The sequence below is a fragment of the Drosophila grimshawi genome, unplaced genomic scaffold (assembly GCF_018153295.1).
Source record: "Drosophila grimshawi isolate 15287-2541.00 unplaced genomic scaffold, ASM1815329v1 contig_311, whole genome shotgun sequence".
Taxonomy (NCBI): Eukaryota; Metazoa; Arthropoda; class Insecta; order Diptera; family Drosophilidae; genus Drosophila; species Drosophila grimshawi.
The window spans coordinates 22,641,614-22,660,241 of record NW_025063098.1 but is presented as its reverse complement, the minus strand read 5'-3'; the positions used below and the strand labels follow the sequence as shown (position 1 = coordinate 22,660,241).

At 40.9% G+C, this 18,628-nt stretch overlaps 2 protein-coding genes across 2 annotated transcripts; both read right to left on the bottom strand.

Annotated features, from left to right (window-relative positions):
• Positions 1–352: 352 nt before the first annotated feature.
• LOC6568562 (prolyl 4-hydroxylase subunit alpha-1) lies at positions 353–18,308 on the bottom strand. Its single transcript, XM_001994754.3, has 12 exons — positions 18,202–18,308; positions 17,945–18,125; positions 10,696–10,900; positions 4,568–4,719; positions 4,316–4,472; positions 4,019–4,206; positions 1,833–2,002; positions 1,281–1,763; positions 1,143–1,208; positions 1,010–1,078; positions 851–947; positions 353–780 (listed from the first exon to the last, which is right to left on the bottom strand). Exons 3-12 carry the CDS (start codon positions 10,890–10,892, stop codon positions 695–697), a joined length of 1,665 nt encoding a protein of 554 aa, XP_001994790.2. The 5' UTR covers positions 10,893–10,900; positions 17,945–18,125; positions 18,202–18,308; the 3' UTR covers positions 353–694.
• LOC6568563 (transcription factor SPT20 homolog) lies at positions 5,962–8,317 on the bottom strand. The gene is made up of 2 exons (XM_001994755.3): positions 6,614–8,317; positions 5,962–6,538 (listed from the first exon to the last, which is right to left on the bottom strand). Exons 1-2 carry the CDS (start codon positions 8,015–8,017, stop codon positions 6,203–6,205), a joined length of 1,740 nt encoding a protein of 579 aa, XP_001994791.1. The 5' UTR covers positions 8,018–8,317; the 3' UTR covers positions 5,962–6,202.
• Positions 18,309–18,628: the final 320 nt, after the last annotated feature.

Sequence of the window (18,628 nt, the reverse complement as noted above, 5' to 3'; positions counted from 1 at the left end):
TGCAATAGGCAGCGGACGGAGCAAAGTACGCATCATGCCACTTGCAATATGTCACATGCCTGCATCAGCAACCTCTTGCCACATATACACACATAAGCAATCAAACGTAGACTTGCAGAAAAGCAGTTTAACCAACTTATAAAAGTGCATTTTTTAAATATCACTTTTTACTGCTGCCGTACACTGCTTAAGCTCCCTTCTTTCCTTATATCCAGAACAAAGGGGTGGATTTTGTGAAAATGTATGTAATAATGTAATAGGTAGAAGGAGGCATCAACTGCAAAATAATCTACACCCAAATAAACAATCTTACTAATTTCCCTAGTGCTATCATTAAAAATGCAATTAATGCTTATGTAAAACGTTGAACGAATTCGTAGTCTCATTGAGCGCATCATTTGTTCATTTTAATATAGTTCATTTCTATAGTATATTGTACAAAAATTTATAAATTCAATAATAGCATGCCTAAAATAAAAGTAATGCCAAGTCATGGCATGCAGTTGAAAGTAAATGTGTGGTGTGCCAGCAGCCGCTACTCCATGTTTATTTTTTTTTTTGGTGCTGTGGTAGAGTATTTACAATAGGAACAGAATTGTGATTTCCGGCTCGCAAGCACTCAGAAGTAAGTAGAAGTTGTAGTAAGCACATTGGGCAGCTGACAAATGAGATTCCAGCCAGATTGGGCATTCTCCTAGATGGCAAAATCACCGTGATCCTCTTCCAAAGCGCAGGGCCTTCTGAACTCCTGACCGCGCTCGTGTATCCATTTGTTGGAAACTGGTAAAAAAGTTGAGATTTCATTTACACATTTAATACATTTTTTTACAAGTTTTTTTTTTAAACCTACCCCATTTGCTCCCTGTGAGCACTGGACACGCTGCATGCCGCGTTCGCGCATCTCCCTCCCCAGACCGATGCAGATTCATCCAAAATGCCGCCGTACCCTACAAATGTGAATCGGGACTTAATATAGACAAAAGCAACTACTAATTTATGGTAGACCAACCTTTTTGGGCCACAGAGCCGTACGCAACGAGGTGAAGACTGTGGCGCCACCTTGCTGCACGTCACTCATCTGCAAAGCGAAAATATCGATCATAACCAGTAGTTCGCATTTAACTCTTCATCTCTTAACTTACATAGAATAGCATGGTGGCGATGCGATTGCCAAGATTGAGACCCTCAAAGGCAAGTTTTTCCTCACGCTACAGCAAAATTAATTGGTGAAACTTAAGCAAAATTTGTCGAATAAGCTAAACTTCAATTTCAGTACGTACCCGTGCAAAGTCAAAGTGTGGCTCATAATGACCACCAATGCCATAGTTGACCACTTGCAGCTCTTCTGCGGAGTCCATGTCGAGACCAGTCATATCGGCGGTGCGCTGCACCACAGTGCCAATAATTTCATGCTCTGGTGTCTTCAGCCAGGCGGACTTGCTGATGCGATAGTTGGCCGTTTCCAAGGCTCCAGTCACGGAATTCTGAACGGTGGCGCGACGGAAACGGGGACGCGCCATGCGTTTGAGCACCTCAATCTCGCTGTCGTACATGGCGTCGTGATAGATCACAATGTACGGATCCATGAAAGCCTCCTCCAGCTTAAGCGGCGCAAGGCGCAAGAAGTCAACATTGTTGTTAACATAGCGACAACGCAGTGGACGGATCTCAGCCGGCGACGGTTTCAGCTCACCTCGACACAGCATTTCGTAGGCCGTGCGTTCGGTCAGGTCAAAGACGCCGGGATCGGTTTTGGTCACGTGCTAACCATGGATTACAAATTGAGTAGCGTTTCTAGCTGAAATGACTTGCAATAATAGTTTCTTACTTACCAGATCAGAAACGGGCATTTCGTCGGAGCCATCGTCACCCTTCATCTTACCCATCTCCATCTGATGGGCAATTTCCTTCTCGTAGAATTTCTTGTTGCCATTGGCCCGTTCGTGGTCCGGCAGCAATTGCAGCAGCTCATTTGTCATGGTCAGTGCGCTCTCCACGTTGCCTGTCCCATTCCATTCAATTTCGTTGATAAGGTGAAGGTGAAAAAAAAGACTCAATTAATTACTGCCTAAACGTATGCTACAGTTTTTGGCTTCCACACTTATATGCTGAAGAAGTTTGACCTACACTCTCAACTGGCACTTAATCAAAAGTTCCTATCCGTGAACAGCAGATCCAGCAATAAAGAGCCATTTTGATATCAGTCTACACACTTGTTGGGCGCGTGGCACACAAATGAATGATTTAATAGCAACTTTTATTTGCAGGGTTTGCGTTGACCAAAATTAAGTATTCATTTGTCTGTTGCTCCTCCCATGGATACTAAACAAATGTTAAATGCAACATAAATTATTTATATTGCCCCCACCTACTCCATATTTGTTGTTAACTTTTTGCAGTGAATTACTGCCCCCCAGAGCAGCAGAAGGAACGTTTTATGGTAAAATGGGAAACAAAATAGCAACAAGTTTTTTATTTACACTGACAGTATGAAACCCAAAAGACAAACTTTTTTTCACAGAACGGCAACTTGCCGTTTGTTCTTGTTCGTGTTGTTTGTGCTGGGTTTCTTATAAAACTTTTAGCATGGACATTGAATATACGCATTTATTTATATCTCAACCATAAATATTGCGACCTTGGCTTGGTAGTTTCGCAATAGCAAGTCCTTCGGTGCTTCCTTTGCCTTAATTAGTTTTCCAGACACTTCAAGCGACCACTTAATTTCATTGAGCTTGTAGGTATGCTTCGACCTCAGTCGAAGCCAACCCAACTAGGTATTTTAATTTTGCATTTTGCATGCTAGTGTCAGCACTTCTAGCCCATGTGTCCTTTGCCCAGGCAGTGATGTATTTTTTTTTTTTTTTTGTATGTCAAAATGTCCTTTTCACTGCCTACAGGGAGAGAGGGTAAGAGACGGGGGACGTGGAGGAGGTTGAGAGACGCACATGCTTTTCTCACTTTTTCAACAAAATGGCGGCAGTTCCGTTTCACCAAAGCCCGCCCATAAATTCTGCAGGGTCGCATTTTATACGCAGCGCCAAAGAACAAACGCCAAGGAAAAGTAAAAATGTTGCACCGACTGCGAGATACTTTGTGACAAAAGAGGTTGGAAAGACGTTGACGATCGGCAGGGCAAATACAATACGCAACTTATGATAAGCATTTCAAAGTGTCCAATTATTCAGTTTGTTGACTGAGCTAAGTATCGTTGGAAGAAAAGCTCGTGTACAACATGTTTTTGGTATTTATTTCATTATTTTCAATTCTTTTACTTGACAACTAGTTAATTTTACTTTAGCACACACGATATACTTCCTTTGCCATTTCCAAACAGAGCATTGCGGGAAACGGGGTCGCGTCGTTATAGATACTGTTGGTTACATAGATACTGATATAGATACAAGCACAGATACAGATACCGATAGAGATACAGATACATGTGCTGTGCAATTTTAGTGACTGTGACAATTTAGTCGAGCTGAGCATGAAAGAGGGATGGTTGTGGAGTTAGCGCCTAGGGGGTCGGATTGTGTCCTTGTATATCTATCGTTTAATCAGGCAATAATAAACCGCACTTTGGCTTCTGTAAATATATATGTGTATATGTGCACTTGCTGGTAGCTTGTAATGGCTACGTGATTCCGAGAATTTCCCGAGGCCAGCATGCACTAAGCCCGTCACAATATTGCCATTGCTCTCCAGACCAGACCATGGGCAAACAGTTTTTCGCACTTAACGACACGGTCGCTTAAGTGCAGCAGAGTTCAGCTCACCTGGGTATAAGAAGCTATCGCCCGACAATGCCCCGACCTGGCAAAGTGCAATTTCCTGCAGCCAAATGGACAGTGACAAGCAGCCAGGCAGAAAGTAGCAGGGGCTACACTGTCAGAGAGTGTCATGCAAACGAGGTCTTGGCAACAACACAACAAAGAACAGCAGTAAACACACACTCCCACACACACACACATACACATAATGGCTACAAAACAGCTGGTCACGTAGATTGAGAACTCACCCTCCTTGTAGGTGGAGAAGGCGAGGTACTCCAGCACATCGGCACGGGTAAAACTTTGAGTCTGATTGTGTTGCTCCTGCAACATGCGGGACATGGCCTCATTCATCCAGAGCACCGTGTGATAGTAGTCGCGATTAACATACGATTGCCGACCCAGCTCAAAGCAATCGTCCGATGACATTTCCGTGCTGCGTTACAAAAAAAAAAAAAAAAAACAAATAGGAGCGCAAGCCCCAAGCCGCAAGTTTAGTGGCAGCTTAGTTGGAGCTGAGCATTCTATGTGGTATGCTTACTTACCTGTACTGGATGCCATTGAGCTTGCCACGTGCCACACTGGACGTGTCCAGCTGGTAAGTGTCCTGCAGGCGCAATAGCGCCACCGCCGCCCCATTTAGATCCTCGTCCGAGGGAAACTTTAAGACATAGCGATATTGGGTTAGATTCTGCACAAAATCTGTTGAGTAAAACGGACCAAACGAAACACACAAAAAGTTCCAATCGCATTACAAATTTTCGGAGTTCTCCGATTGAGAGCAGGCTTCAACTTACCCGTTCCCACATCGTGCTGCATCAGATTCTCCACTTGCCGCCAATCGGTGGTCAAACGCTTGGTCAGCAGATAAGCATTTATGGGATTCGATACGTAGGCGGTTATATCGCTGGCAGCATCCGCATGCTCTCTTTGGTATTCGTCCATTTTGCTGCAAGTTACACACAAAGTTTGTTAACAAATTTACTTAATCATTTTCATATACATGTAGAACTAATACAAACTAAGTTACAAGTGGTTAAAGAGAGTAAGCTGTTTGACCAAAACAAATAACAAAGTTTAGCTCAAGCGTACATCGACCACAAACAAATTCCATGCCTCGAATCCGCAGTTCAGACTATTAAATAATTATTGGCGGGTTGTGGATGCTCCAAGAAAAGGAGCATCAAATTATACATTAATTCAATTCATTTAAACAGAAACATTCCTTTGCGAAGCGCATACTTGCAACTGCAAAGCAGCAGAAAGGTGCAGAATTTGAGAGGCCACTGCCAATAAGCCACCTATTTAAGGAGATTAATAAGGATTTTGGCAAAGAGCGTTAAAGAGATAAAGACAGATAGGAGAGGAAAGATATAAAGGTTGCACAACCAACTGGAAAGCAGCTAGAAGGTGTTAAGACGAAGAGGTCACTTCCAATAAACCACTTTTCCCACTTAAAATTGGCCCATTTAGTAGAAAAATATTATTATTTTAATCAATTTATGAATAAAAGTGTATTTGGCAAAGACCTCACAGGGCAATCAGATAGAGTTAAATACATAAAGATAGAGAGGAAAAGAGAGGGATAAGCGTTGCACAACCAACTGGAAAGCAGCGGGAATGTGTAAAATTTGAAAGGTCACTTCCAATAAACCAATTTTCACAATTAATTGACCAATTTTCCATTCGATATAATTTGTAGAAGAATGTTTTTATTACAGACTATTTAACTATAGTAATGAGGCCTTCGGCAAAGACCGCACAGAGAGCATATAAAGAGAAAGGGAAACAGAGAGAGAGAGGAAGAGAGGGACTAGGGTTGCAGGCCAATAAAAAGGTATTAGACCAATTTATAAGATTATAACAAAAATACATTTTCATCTATTAAATTATTCACACCTCACATTCAGAGAATTACAACAGAATAAAATGTTAGCAAGATTGATAAAAAATACTTTTAAAAAATGTCTTCTCCTGCTCGTTGTACGCTTTCGGCGCATTTCATTTGTACAGGGTATAAAACACATGAAACTTATCAATTTTAAGAGTACCCACAGAAAACAGCATTGTTTTGTATTTTGGCTTGTGTACTTTATTTCAGTGTGCAGTGTGCAATACTTAAACGTTACTGTTGAACAATAATTTATAAATGATTTATTTGACCACACAATAAAAGAGTGGTTGCCCTAAACTTAATTACAACCCATGTGTAACTCAGATACGATACAATAAGATATTTACAGTCTTGAAAACAAAATTCGCTGCTGGAATTTCGAGTGCGTCACTAATTACGAATACTTTTTTTTGGTCTCCTAGCCGTTCCGGTTGCCGCTCGCTGAAAAGAAAACTACAGTAAAAAAAACTACACTAAAAACTATACGAAAAACTAAAAACTAATTAAGAACTGTGCTAAAAACTGGCGCAAAGTGCACTTAGACCACATTGACACGGTTATCAGGTGGAGGACGATAGCACCAGAGGCTGCCGATAACGCCCAGCCCAATGAAGAACATGGTGAATGTGGACAGGCCCAAAATAACGCCAGTGGTGACATCATGCAGCGGCAGTCCTGGAAACGGATCCAACACCAGGATGAGCAATAAGCCACAGCACTTGAACAGACAGAAGATGGTGACCAGGATGTAGCCAGAGGTATAGCTCCGATTTGGCAACCATTCGCAGTGTCGCGAGCGAAAGCCAAGAAATCCAAGACCCATGCCGCAAAACGAGGCAACCAGTCCAAACTGCAGGTAGAACGACTTTCCAAACTAATGCACGAAATATATATAAATAAAAATTGAGTCACGGATCGAAAGATTTATAGGGAAATTAGGATTGCTCACATGGGCTATCATGTAGATGATGAGGCCGGCATTCATGGTGCTGCCCAGGACAAGCATCAAGGAGACAATTGCCAATGTGATGGTGGCATTGGCCAATTTCTGTGGATACACATTGCTATTCACCGTCGACTTGCAGCCAGGCAGCTGGTTGCTCAGATCCTGCTCCTGGCCCTGGACACGCGGACTAATCACCGCCATGGTGCGATCAACTATAGCCAACTGTTGGTGTTGTTGTGAAGCTACTACTGGCATCGGCGGCTTCACCGTCTCATAGTGCAATCGCTGGGGGGAGAGTCGCTGCTGACGCAGTGGCAACGCCGGCGAAGGGGCAACTGAGACGGTTGTCGTCTGCTGATTCATGTTGATGTACTGCTGGCTCTGGTAGAGCTGCAGGCGACGCTCGCGCTGCAGCTGCTCGTGGTGAGCGGCATTGCGGGGCGTGGAGTGTGCGAGACGCGGTGGTGGTTGCATTTTGCGCGGCGTCGACAGCAGCTCGTGCAATGCCCGTGTGGCAGCAGCAGCATTACGCTGCTGCTGCTGTTGTTGTTGCTGCTGTGGGGTCGATGTACGCTGCTGCATGCCAAACTGTTGACTGAGCTCCGTGTGACTAAGGCAGGTCTCCTGCTGGGCCAGCGATGAGTCCTCGGTCAGTTCATCGTCATCCGCCTCGGTGGGTATGACCGCATAGCGATGAGCGCGCCCATTGTGCATCTGAATGATCTCCTGATTGTCATCGACCAGTTCCTCATCCTCGGCAGTGGGCACCATCTGATAGCGCTGATTACTATTCTTGTCCACAATGAGAAACGTTTTGCTACCAAAGTCACTGGAGAAGGCGTGTTTGATCTTTGGTAACGGCTTTGCCGGCACTGCGTTTAACGTAGGCGGCAAGCTGGCAAATTGTGTCTCCTGCTGCTGCTGTGGCTCCTCGTGAAACGAGTGCGGCTCCTCATCCGACTGTAGGCCATGCCGTGAGCCATAACGATCTAGATTATCCTGTGAGCGGGCCAAACGCTGTGCAGCCTGGCCCGGCACAATTGCATAGCGACTGGCCACGCTGCCCAGCTCTTCCAGCGGCACCAAAGCATAGCGACCACTAGACGATTGTTGTTGTTGTTGTAGATGTTGCTGTTGCTGCTGTTGATATTGCAGCTGTTGCTGTTGCTGTTGCTGGTACTGTTTACGCGTCACCGATCGCGTCGACATGCTACGCTGCATGCGGAGCGGACCCTCGCGTGGATCGCGACAGGGCGACACCGGCACCGACACCGGACTAAAGTTCAGCTGCAGGCTGCGATTGTAAATCGACTCGACGCGACTCGAGCTCGGGCTCGAGTTGGAGGGCACCGGATAGAACTCGCTGTTTTGGCAAAACGCCGGATTCGTATAGTTGTGCTTGGACATGGCCGCACTGTACTTGGAAAAACTGCAACTTCTTTTGATTCGAAATATTCTTCACTGTCACGTTCACGATCACGTTCCTCTGATGGTCGACTGATCTGCTCGGCACGACAATTGGATCTCGACTGAATTGGTGGGTTTGCTCGCTGCTCGACTTGCAATTTCCTGCGCCGGCGCGCAGTCGAGTGGATCGGTGGCAGCGGCAGCGGCAGCGACGCGTGCGTTCTTGCTGTGACCCCTCCTTTTAACCATCATATATACTTGGCTTGTATATTTATATACATACACATTTATATGCACACAATAATTGAGCTGAAGACAGCAACAACAAGAACAACAACAACAGCAAGCGACAGGCGACGTTTGGCGCGTTCCGTTTGTGCTAGAAACATCTGCTCCTGTTCCGCCTGCTGCTGCTGCTGCCAATGCTGCTGCTGCCACTGCTGCCACTGCTGCTGCTGCCAATGCTGCCCCTGCTGCTGCTCATGAGGGTTGAAACGAATTTTTGGCTGTCGCAGCCGGCATTTACTTTATCAGCATTTTTGAATTTCTATATACATATTTAACAAACTCATAACAGCGAAATAGGTGACGGCAATGCCCTCACACTAAGAGTATATAGTAAATGCTTTCTACACTTCAAACAAACACCGTGTCTATTATGTGCTACATACACTCAGAGAATTAGTCACCCAGAAATATATGAAATCACTATACTTTTAGCAGTTCAGCTCACCTTATTTTTCAAAAAAAAAAAATGCATTACTAAATTATATATTTCGAAATTATCTCTGGCGATTTATTTTCCGAGTGTACCACACTCTATAAAACACATTCCCCTTTTAGCTCGCTGGCTCAGGCGACCGTTACATTTGTTCTGTGCGCTTATCAAGAGTCAATAGTGAGGCACACTCACGATTCCTCCCTCGCGAGCTCTCTGTTCGTTTATGAACTGAGTGTATTTTTCTGTGTGTGTGTGTGTTCGAGTTTGTTGGGTCTTTGTCTGCGCCTTGTCTATGTTGGCCAATTTAATTGGATTTTGCCGCAGCGTTCGGTGAGTGCCACAAGGCCAAAGGCAAAACAAACGCGACAAATCAACTTTGACACAGCCGGATGACAACTTCTGAGCCTATTCACCTCCCCGGCCCCCCTGTGAAATTTATGCATTGCCATGTGACTGGAGCCCGGATGGCCAAAGGATATATATACATATATATATATATGAAAAATTCAATACGATTGGTCTGAATCATTTTGGGTGGCACAGCTTTGGGGCAATAGTTGTGGGCAAAAGTTGGCCACGCTGCTAAAGTTTTAATTAGAGATGGCAGCGCGGACACAGCAGCTAATGGCACGCGCCACATTCGGCTGCAATGAGCGGCGTGACAAGCGAGAGATGCAAGGATGCGACCAGACAATGGAGACTGGAGTGGCAAATAGCAAACAGCTGTCAGCTGTTGTGAGGATCAGAGCACTGTCCTTCGATTATTGTGACACAGCAGACGCAAAGGGAGCGAGAGAGAAGGGAAAGAGAGAGAGAGAGAGACAGAGAGGGAAAGAGAGAGAGGGTAGGGTACAAGTAAATAAGATAGATCCTGCTTGGCTCCTTTTTGCTGGCTGTTGGCATATTTTATTAGGGGAGTTACCTTACCGCATCCGTTGCGTCTTTTATCCTGCATCTACGTCCTTCCGCTGCAAGCAGCTCAAGTATATACATATATACCACATACTAAATACATAAATATTGAGGTGTATATAGGGTGCTGTTTGCTAGGGGTAGCTTAAGATATGCCAGGTAAATAACGCTCAATGTGTGTTGCTTGGCGCCGCATAGATATAAGAGACAATGCATGTCTTTTCACGATTATCTTCGTGTATCTGCAGATGCAACAGCTGCCACACGCACGTGTCCAAAATATGCTGACAGCCACCATAATTATGAGCATGCCACCGAGTACATAACAGTCTCACCTGCCCCGTCCCCTTTCAAGTTTTATAAGCATATAGAAAAAGTTTCACAAAGTATCTTAGATAAATGCAAAGTTATCAGCATTAAACTAAGCTATTCATTGGACTTGCAACTTCACTGCAGATACCATTTGTATACAGGAAACTAGATAAACTTTAATAATTCAGAAGGGGAGAAATGGTCGTCTATATTAAATTTACTCTGTCATTTTGTGCTTAACTACAAACTTTTAACAAGAGTTTTTAAACCAAACTCAACTCAACACAATTTCTCATTGTTCATTTTAATAATAAACATTTACAATTTGTATATAAACAGAAATTGTATAAGTATATAACAGACAGAAGGAATCATCTCTGACTCCATAAAGTATATACATATATTATAGATCAGCAACTACAGCTGAGATTTCAGATACTGTAAGAGCTGAAGATCAAATGTGGGATAAAAGTTCTCGTATACCACACGCAGATCAAGTTTATTTCATTTTTTCGATTTCATAAAGATTTCTGATTGAGACCGAATGAGAAAGTTATTGATCTCAATTAAAACTCAATTTTATAGCTCAATTTTGAATTAAATGAGAGTCCTGCTCAATTTTAACATTTCGCCTCTTAAATTGATGAGAATAACTCAACACACAAAAAGAGATACTTAAATTTAAATCTTAGTGTTGCAATGAGATAATATTTATTTTTTGCAGTGTACTTACTTTTTGAGATAGGTAAGCTTATCCTCCTGCACGCGTAGGTAGCCCTCTAAATTGCTTATCAATACGGATTCAGTCTCAAGCAGTTCCTCCATCTCCGCCAGCGCTGTGTACAGCTCCCCGCTCACCTGAACACACGTCAGGCCGAGCACAAGGACGCCGAGCACAAGCGCCAAGTGCAGACGCATCAAGGACGACATGATTGACGCTGCAAAGAGAAATTAAACAAGGAACAGTTATAGTTAAATCACTCTCGATTCCACTCAATAAGAACCTGCGTTTGTAGGGCAGAAAATGTGTCCATTGAGCCACATGCATTGCTAATTGACTTCCCCTGAGAGTCACCTGCCCGTAACCCACTGTGTAAGTAATAATTTGTCTATATCGATTTCGCATTAAATCCCACAGCAAGAAGTTCAAACAAGCTGGTGTACATGTTTGTGTGTGCGTTGAGTGTAAATTCAGTGAACTCGAAATCGGCTTTCGTATTGATTAATATGCTTCTGTAATTTTAAAGTCTTAAAGCACATTGGGCTTGAAGTAAGCCACTCGAATCATATAATTCAGAGCTTGGACCTCCAATTTATTTTAATGAGCTTTTTTTAATTTGAGCAGCCATAGAACGTTTTTGTTTTATGACATTCCGTTTATTGCTCCTTATTGCTCAATAAGCAGCATAATAAAGGAAAAGGTAATAAAAGTGCTTGAAATATTAGAGTTGACAATGAAACACCCTATATACATATATATGCATATATTATTGGATAATGTATATATAATGAGCAAAGATTTTGAAACTAAAGATGATCACTTGATTTATGGATGGTAGCGAATAATGTCAAACAGATTTTAAGAATAAATTAAGTGAATAGTATAAGATTCTAAATACATTGACATTTATTTTAGATATAACATTTAATTGGTGCAAGTTTTATGGCATGGTCCCATTTCAAAATTGGTGATAATTAGTTGATTGGCCACAAACAGCTCGTAGTAGTTTTCTTGATTAGCAAGCCGCTGAGCTGGAATCGAGTATTAAAGTTAATTGTGTTTTCAAATCGCATATCGATTGACTTTGCCGGTGGCTTGCACTCCCTTGACAGGATCTTTCGCTTGCCTGCTCACAGGGACACATGATGCATTGCGAATGATGCTTAATTAATTAATTTTGGCACTCACACCACAGACCACACACACAGTACATACAGACCGCACACTACTCAACTTAGACTCCAACGGTAATTACTCGCATTAATCAACAACTAATTCACCAAAGCTGACAAATTTCAAGCTGCAGTGGCGACTTTACCTCTGTCTCCTCCACGGTGTAGTCCAAAAACCGGCCAACTGGTCGCAAATTTAAGTAGCAATCTATAAGCAGTTTAAGACGCAACTAGAATGATCTAGTCACGACTGCTCGACTGCCAGATACTCTGTTTTTATATACATAGAGGCTTGGAGTTATTAGTTTGTTGAATATGAAGAAAACAAGAACTGTGCTTCTCATAGGATATAGGCTCCTAGAGAATTTTATTGCTATCGGAAATCGATTTGTATCGATATTCGTAAAAGGGGAAAAGCTATCTATAAAAATTAAAAAATAAATAAATTATGGTATGCAAGAACTTATATGTGGACAGACATGTCTGCTGCTGCTGATCAAGAATATATACCTTATGCAGTCGGACATGCTTCATTCCGCATGTGACATACTCTTCAACTTGATTATACACTTTTTTCCAATATTTAATGGTTTCAGGTTATAATAAAGACAATATTGTTTTTATGGCTGCCGCGCCTGATTTGTAGATAATGCATATTCAAATTAATTGTGTGAAAGTGTAAGGTGTGCTGTGCTACCTGATTCAAATGTATTCATAAACACAAATCAAGTTCACTTTTTTTCAAAATTCCCCTCTGCGTACAGATCCAAACTTGACACAGTCATAATGTTGTCAAAACTTCATCGATTTTTACAAGCAATGCTTTAAATTGAAATGTGGCATGTTTTATTTTGTGGGTCAAACTTGAAAATCAACCCGAATTTCACAGTCGATATTTTCCATTTTTCTACATACATTTTAAATATTTTAATTTATACATTAATAAATCCCCGAAACGTGCTCAATTTTGAACCGGTTTAGCATAAGATTCGAGTTCTCGGTCGATTTGTGATGCTGATAAGAAAAACGGGGGCGCCAACAAAAACAATAAAAACTCAACGAGGAAATCAAACGGTCTTTTTTTGTGGACAATGACAAAGTCTTAATGATCGAACAATCGAATTTGATGTGTTTCAAGATAAGTTTCGATTGCAGCACGCCAGACGACATCTATGAAATTGAGTTCAAAGAACCTTTGGCTCAACGAATTTAGTCAAGCAGCAACGCGGCGGCATATGCAAATGTATCTGAGAGATACGCGTGGCTGATGTTGCACTGCCGCTGCGTGAACAAGAGTCGCATTGTTTCCACTTGAATCACTAACGGTAATCGGCCCGTGGCCAGATTGTGGTCAGAACGTTACACAATCAAATTTATTGAAATGCAAATTTAATTTTGTGTAAACATATGTGATGATGGGCTCTTTGGGTAGGGTCCCCATTTCGAATGTTTGCAGATGCTACAGAAATGTGAGTTTCTTTCGTCTTTTAATGAGTTCGCTGAACCGTTTTTTTATTTGTATATTTTCTTTATTATTTTTTTTTGTGATTTTCTTTTGGCCAGGTTTTTTATGTTGTCCCTTTTTTTATACAAACAAAAAAACAGACAAGAATTACATATTTTTACTAAGAAAACTTTTGCACAGCAAAATAAATGTGTGGAATGTAAAATTTATGTTTGAAGCAGCAAGAATTTTACTCGGCTCTACTTTCACATTTTTAGCTGCCTTTAAACCCGGAATATATATATATTATATATTTTTTCTATGTTGCATTAATGTTGTCATTCAGACGCAGAAAATATAAAATGAAACAAATTTATATTTAGATATCGCAAAACGCATAAATTCGATATTAAAAACAAATAAATTGCACAATCCAGGCTGAACTGAAATGTCAAACTGCTAATTAGCATAGACGCTTGTGAGATTGGTTTTAATTTAAAAAACAAACAAGTAAGTGAGAACGTTGCAACTGGGCGTAACCGATTGCGAAATACTCTGATGCCAAGATAATACCAGTTGAAAAAAAAAGTAGCAAAGAACACGAAAAGGAAACACAAATTTGTTGACTGTAGCTTTCAAATTATGATTTTGTAGATTTGCAATTATCGTTTTGGTCGATTTTCTAGTCAACGTAAAATTCCAATTTAAACATTTTGGTTAACCCAGTCACAGATAAGCATATGGACGGAGAGACAAACAGACTGACGGACGGACATGACCTCATGACGGACCTTGCACAAAACCAATAAAAAATAGGAACAACAAAATGATTCCATATTCAAACAGTGTGCAGTCGATGAAAGTTGTATATGCAAATAAAATACGCAAAACATTAAGATAAATATGTCAGAACACAAGAGCTATAAAGTATACACAAATGCGAGTTGTTCAAACTTTAATATTAAGAACAAAAGCATATTAGTTTTGATTTATGCATTGCTATTTGAATATTCTTTGCTATCATTCCCACTTTGTTAGTTGGCAACAAAACTTTATACAAGCCACTTAATATTTACTAAAATATACTACTCTGTTTTCATATTCATTCATTCTCTGACATTTCCTGATAATGATAATAATTTAATAATTTCAAAGCCAAACCTTCAAAAAGGCAGACACATTCTGTTTGCCACAAATTGTGTTTGACAACAAATATTGCATCAGGCGTATTATTTAAATGTAAAGTTACATTGAAAAAAATCGGATTGTCCTGAGGGAATATTTAATAATGGAATTAAGTTGCAACAACAATATCAAATTGCATTTGCCACGCCTCAAATTGCATTTATTTAGCCCTGCCTCAGCAAATACGCTTGCGTGTTGATATTGCAACTCACAGTGTTGTTGTTGTTGTTATTATCTGGTTGCCAATACATCGGCTTATGCAACACATTGAAATGCAACAACTTTGGTTGCTTCTTTCTTCGTTGCTTTTGCGTTTGCTGCAAATTCTCAATTTAATTGTGCTTTTTTTGGCTCTGTTTTTGACTGCGCTTTGTGGCAATTAAGTTATGAAATATTGCTAGTTTTTGTTTGTTTTTTATTTTTTCTCTGTGCAAAGTGCTGAGTAAGCTCATTAGCCAAATGAAGCGAGTGGCCAACATTTTTGTGCCTGTATCTGCCTAGTCAGCTCGAATTTGCAACAGTTTGCCATGCGAACTGCAGCTGCTGCAGTAAAGCTGCTGGGTTTAGTGTGTCAAAAGCACAGTAAGAGTAACCGTAACCGTAAGCGTAACCGTAACCGTAACCGTAAGTCTAAACCTAACCGTAACCTGTTAAGGGTTTAACTGGTACTATTTATGTGGCATGCTTTAGTCTACTTAAGTGGCACCCAGCACACATATGACTCTCTCACAACTCTTATCTTAAACAGACGACAGGCGTTTGCTGTCTGCTGTTTCCCTGCTGTTTCCTGGCCAGCCTGACAACCAACTTGAATGCAATTGTTTGAATGCAAGCATTAAACATTAGTCTTTATATATACAGTTGGCCAGCAGACGATTTCCATGTTGCTACACTCAGAAAAAAATGCCCTTAATTTTAGTAAATTGCCCTAAGAAAAGAAATAATATCTAAATAAATATTAATTGAAAGGAAATAGGAGAAAAAAGTAGAAATGCTAAACTTTTCTATTGATCAAATATATATTTCCTAATAATGCAAAATATTTCAAAATCAAAGTTATATTTTTAAACTTCAATTCAGAAAATGAAAAACTCAACCATCCGTTTTAGAAATATACTCTCGGCATAATAAAGTTACTTGCCATTGGAGCCAAAATTATGGTTATTTTCCAAATTCGCGGCAATTTCTATTTTCAGAGAGTAAGAAGCAGCATTATTCAGGTGCAAATGTTGGCATGTGGTAAAAGCTAAAGTCTGCCAAGTCATAAGTTAGCAAACAGTAGCTGCTGACATTTATGTGGCGTTCAATTTTGGGGCGCCACATGGCGACAACATTGTTTGTTTCATGACATTTGAAAGCAATGTCTTTTGTTTTTGTGAGTTAATGCCACACGATCTCGTCGGCTTTAAATGGCAGCCCCAAGCTCTCTAGGATGCTTCAAGTTGACCTTATACCGTTTGTAGCTGTTTCTTGGGTCTGTGCATAATTAAAATCGCAATTGACAGCAGTTTCGGTAATTTCGGAAATTCAATTTGACTCGCTTGTTAGATGCGCCTTGTTGTGGCACCAGCAACAATTTGGCTGTCATTTCGAGAAGTTGGGCAACACCGATTCCAATGCCAAAATTTGTTGCCAAGTTTTGCGAGCTGCAGACGGTTATTATGTTTGCCATTTGATCATCTTGGGATATTGTTCTAACTGACAAACTTTTCGATTTGTTTGCCGTACATTTAATTGCCATAACTTGTGAGCCTGTCGTCTTGAGCTTGAACCCAACTCAATGTGAAAAATCTTTCCAACATTGAGAATTTTTCAACCTTTCACAGTGAGACGCGATCCGGTGCAAACAAGTTTGCAAATTATGAATGACTGCGTTACACAGGCACTGTATATTTATATATATCTATATACAGATAAACAGAGATATGCGCATAAATTTTACATTGCTAAGCAATTCACCTTGAAAGCGGTAAAAATAAACAGCATCATCTGCCCGATTGACAATCGCATCTAAACCGGTTGAAAATAACTCTGCAAAAGCATAGAAAAAAAAGATGCGTCAAGTTAACTGCCAATAAATGCAGTTGCCAACTGGCGAGAGAAACATAGCAACAACAACAACAACAAAAAACTGCAACTAATTACACAACAAAATCGTGATTTCAGCATTGGGCATTGAAAATGGAAGTGGAAGTGGAATTGAAAATGAAAATGGAAGAGCAATTTTGAAGTGGAGAGCCACTTGCAAGGAAGTTGTATTTTTTTGTTGAAGGGGGCAGGCAGCAATCAGGGCAACACTTTCATTTAATTTGCTTTCATTTGATTTGATTTAGTTTTGGTTTCATTCAGAGTTGCTTTCCTTTCTGCTTTGAACAAAAACAAGAGCAGCTGTTGCCTCGGGTTATTTAAACATTGAATTGAAATGAGTGAAGAGAGAAAAAAATTGTCAAAGCTGAAGTGATTTTTGTAAATAAACAATTGAAGTTGCGCACATTTTGAGACCGGTTTCAAAAGATGACTTATTGGCCCAGCTGGCAGGGGGTGCGCATTTCTGATTAGCATCAACAATTGCGGATTTCACATTAAAAAAACACATCAAACAAGTGTAGATTATTAAAATGTATAAATTTAAACAAATCGCATTTTAATATACGACATTTATAGTCATGAAATTGGCAGAGTGTTTGTATATTAAATAATTATGGGTTGCTATCTTAACGATGTGATAAATATAGAAACACATTCGAAGCGCTCAATTTGAATATTGAATAGACGACGAGAGTACATTTTTTGTGGTAGTTGGCAACGCGATTTGTGCGTTCCAATTCCAGCCATGCATTCAATACAAACATATTTAGGGGTTGCTTTCCAATGAACACGGAACACGGAACATAAACAACAAACGAAGTGCGGGCCAAAAGCAGAAGCAGAAGCAAAAGCAACGAGAGGAAAGTGAACCAAAACAAACGCAGCAACAAAATTGACTACGTGACTGGAGGAGGCTGCCTACTTTACATCCCCCTCCCCCCTCCTTCTCCTTTCCCCTTTGGGGAACGTTTACTTATCGCGCAACCCGGCGGGAAACATTGATGATGATTTCAATTGAAACTACACACATGTGTGTGCGGTCAGCAACGAGAGCGACAAAATTGAAAAGAATGAAGAGAGAATAATAGAAGCGAACTAAGTTTAGACATTTCTAAGAAAATCATACATATTTCTTTTATGACGTCTCTCGAACTAGAAATTTCTTTGTTATCAAAACGAAATTCTATTTTGTGGTGTCCCACATTGAATCAAGGCAAGGCAAAGCGAGACTAGAAAGACTAAAATCAATTCTTATCAATACAGGACGGAAGCTGCACACATAATCGAGACCAAGACTAGCACTAACTATAAGGGTCGATGTCGATCGCATGAAACACGTCAGCTTTCTGATCGCTCACTTCCAGGCACTTACCTCGTCGCTCTTTCGATAGGAACTTGTTGCCCTCAAGCGTCCAGTGTGGGCGTCGCTTCTCTTTTTATTATTCTTCTTCTTGTTTTGTGCGTCTGTTATTGTTTGTCGTTTCACCTTTTGTTTACAGCTTATCGGGTTTCTTGCCCGCAGCTAAGTGGTGTTCTACAATTCTTCCGGTTCACTTCGGATTAAAATGTACATATGCAAGTTCGTTAAATGTAGCACAATAAATAAAGTATTTACGCACAGACACTAACAACATACAAACAACCACACAAACGATATTTAGGCAGTCCTGATTTTCGTTTGCCTTTTGTCTCGCTTATTCGTTGTGGCTGCTGATTTGCACCTCGTCCGTACTGCGTCCGCGCGCTCAGCACTACAGAATGGAACTGAAACTGATGTTATTGCCGCCTTAGCCGCCTTAGCTGCCAGCAGATACATTTACATATGAGAGACACAAATACAGACAGAGAGAGAGAGACAGAGAGAGAGTGAGAGAGCGAGCGAGAGGGAGAGCAAGAAAACATGTTCTCTCATTTTCATTGCGTGAGCTAGCGAGAGCTAAAACGATACACATGCAATCCACATTGAAAGCAAAACTAGTGGTAAATGGGCTGTGGATTGTATTGGAACAGCTGTTGCGTTTGGCGGGCAATTCAAATTGCACTGATAATTTGATTA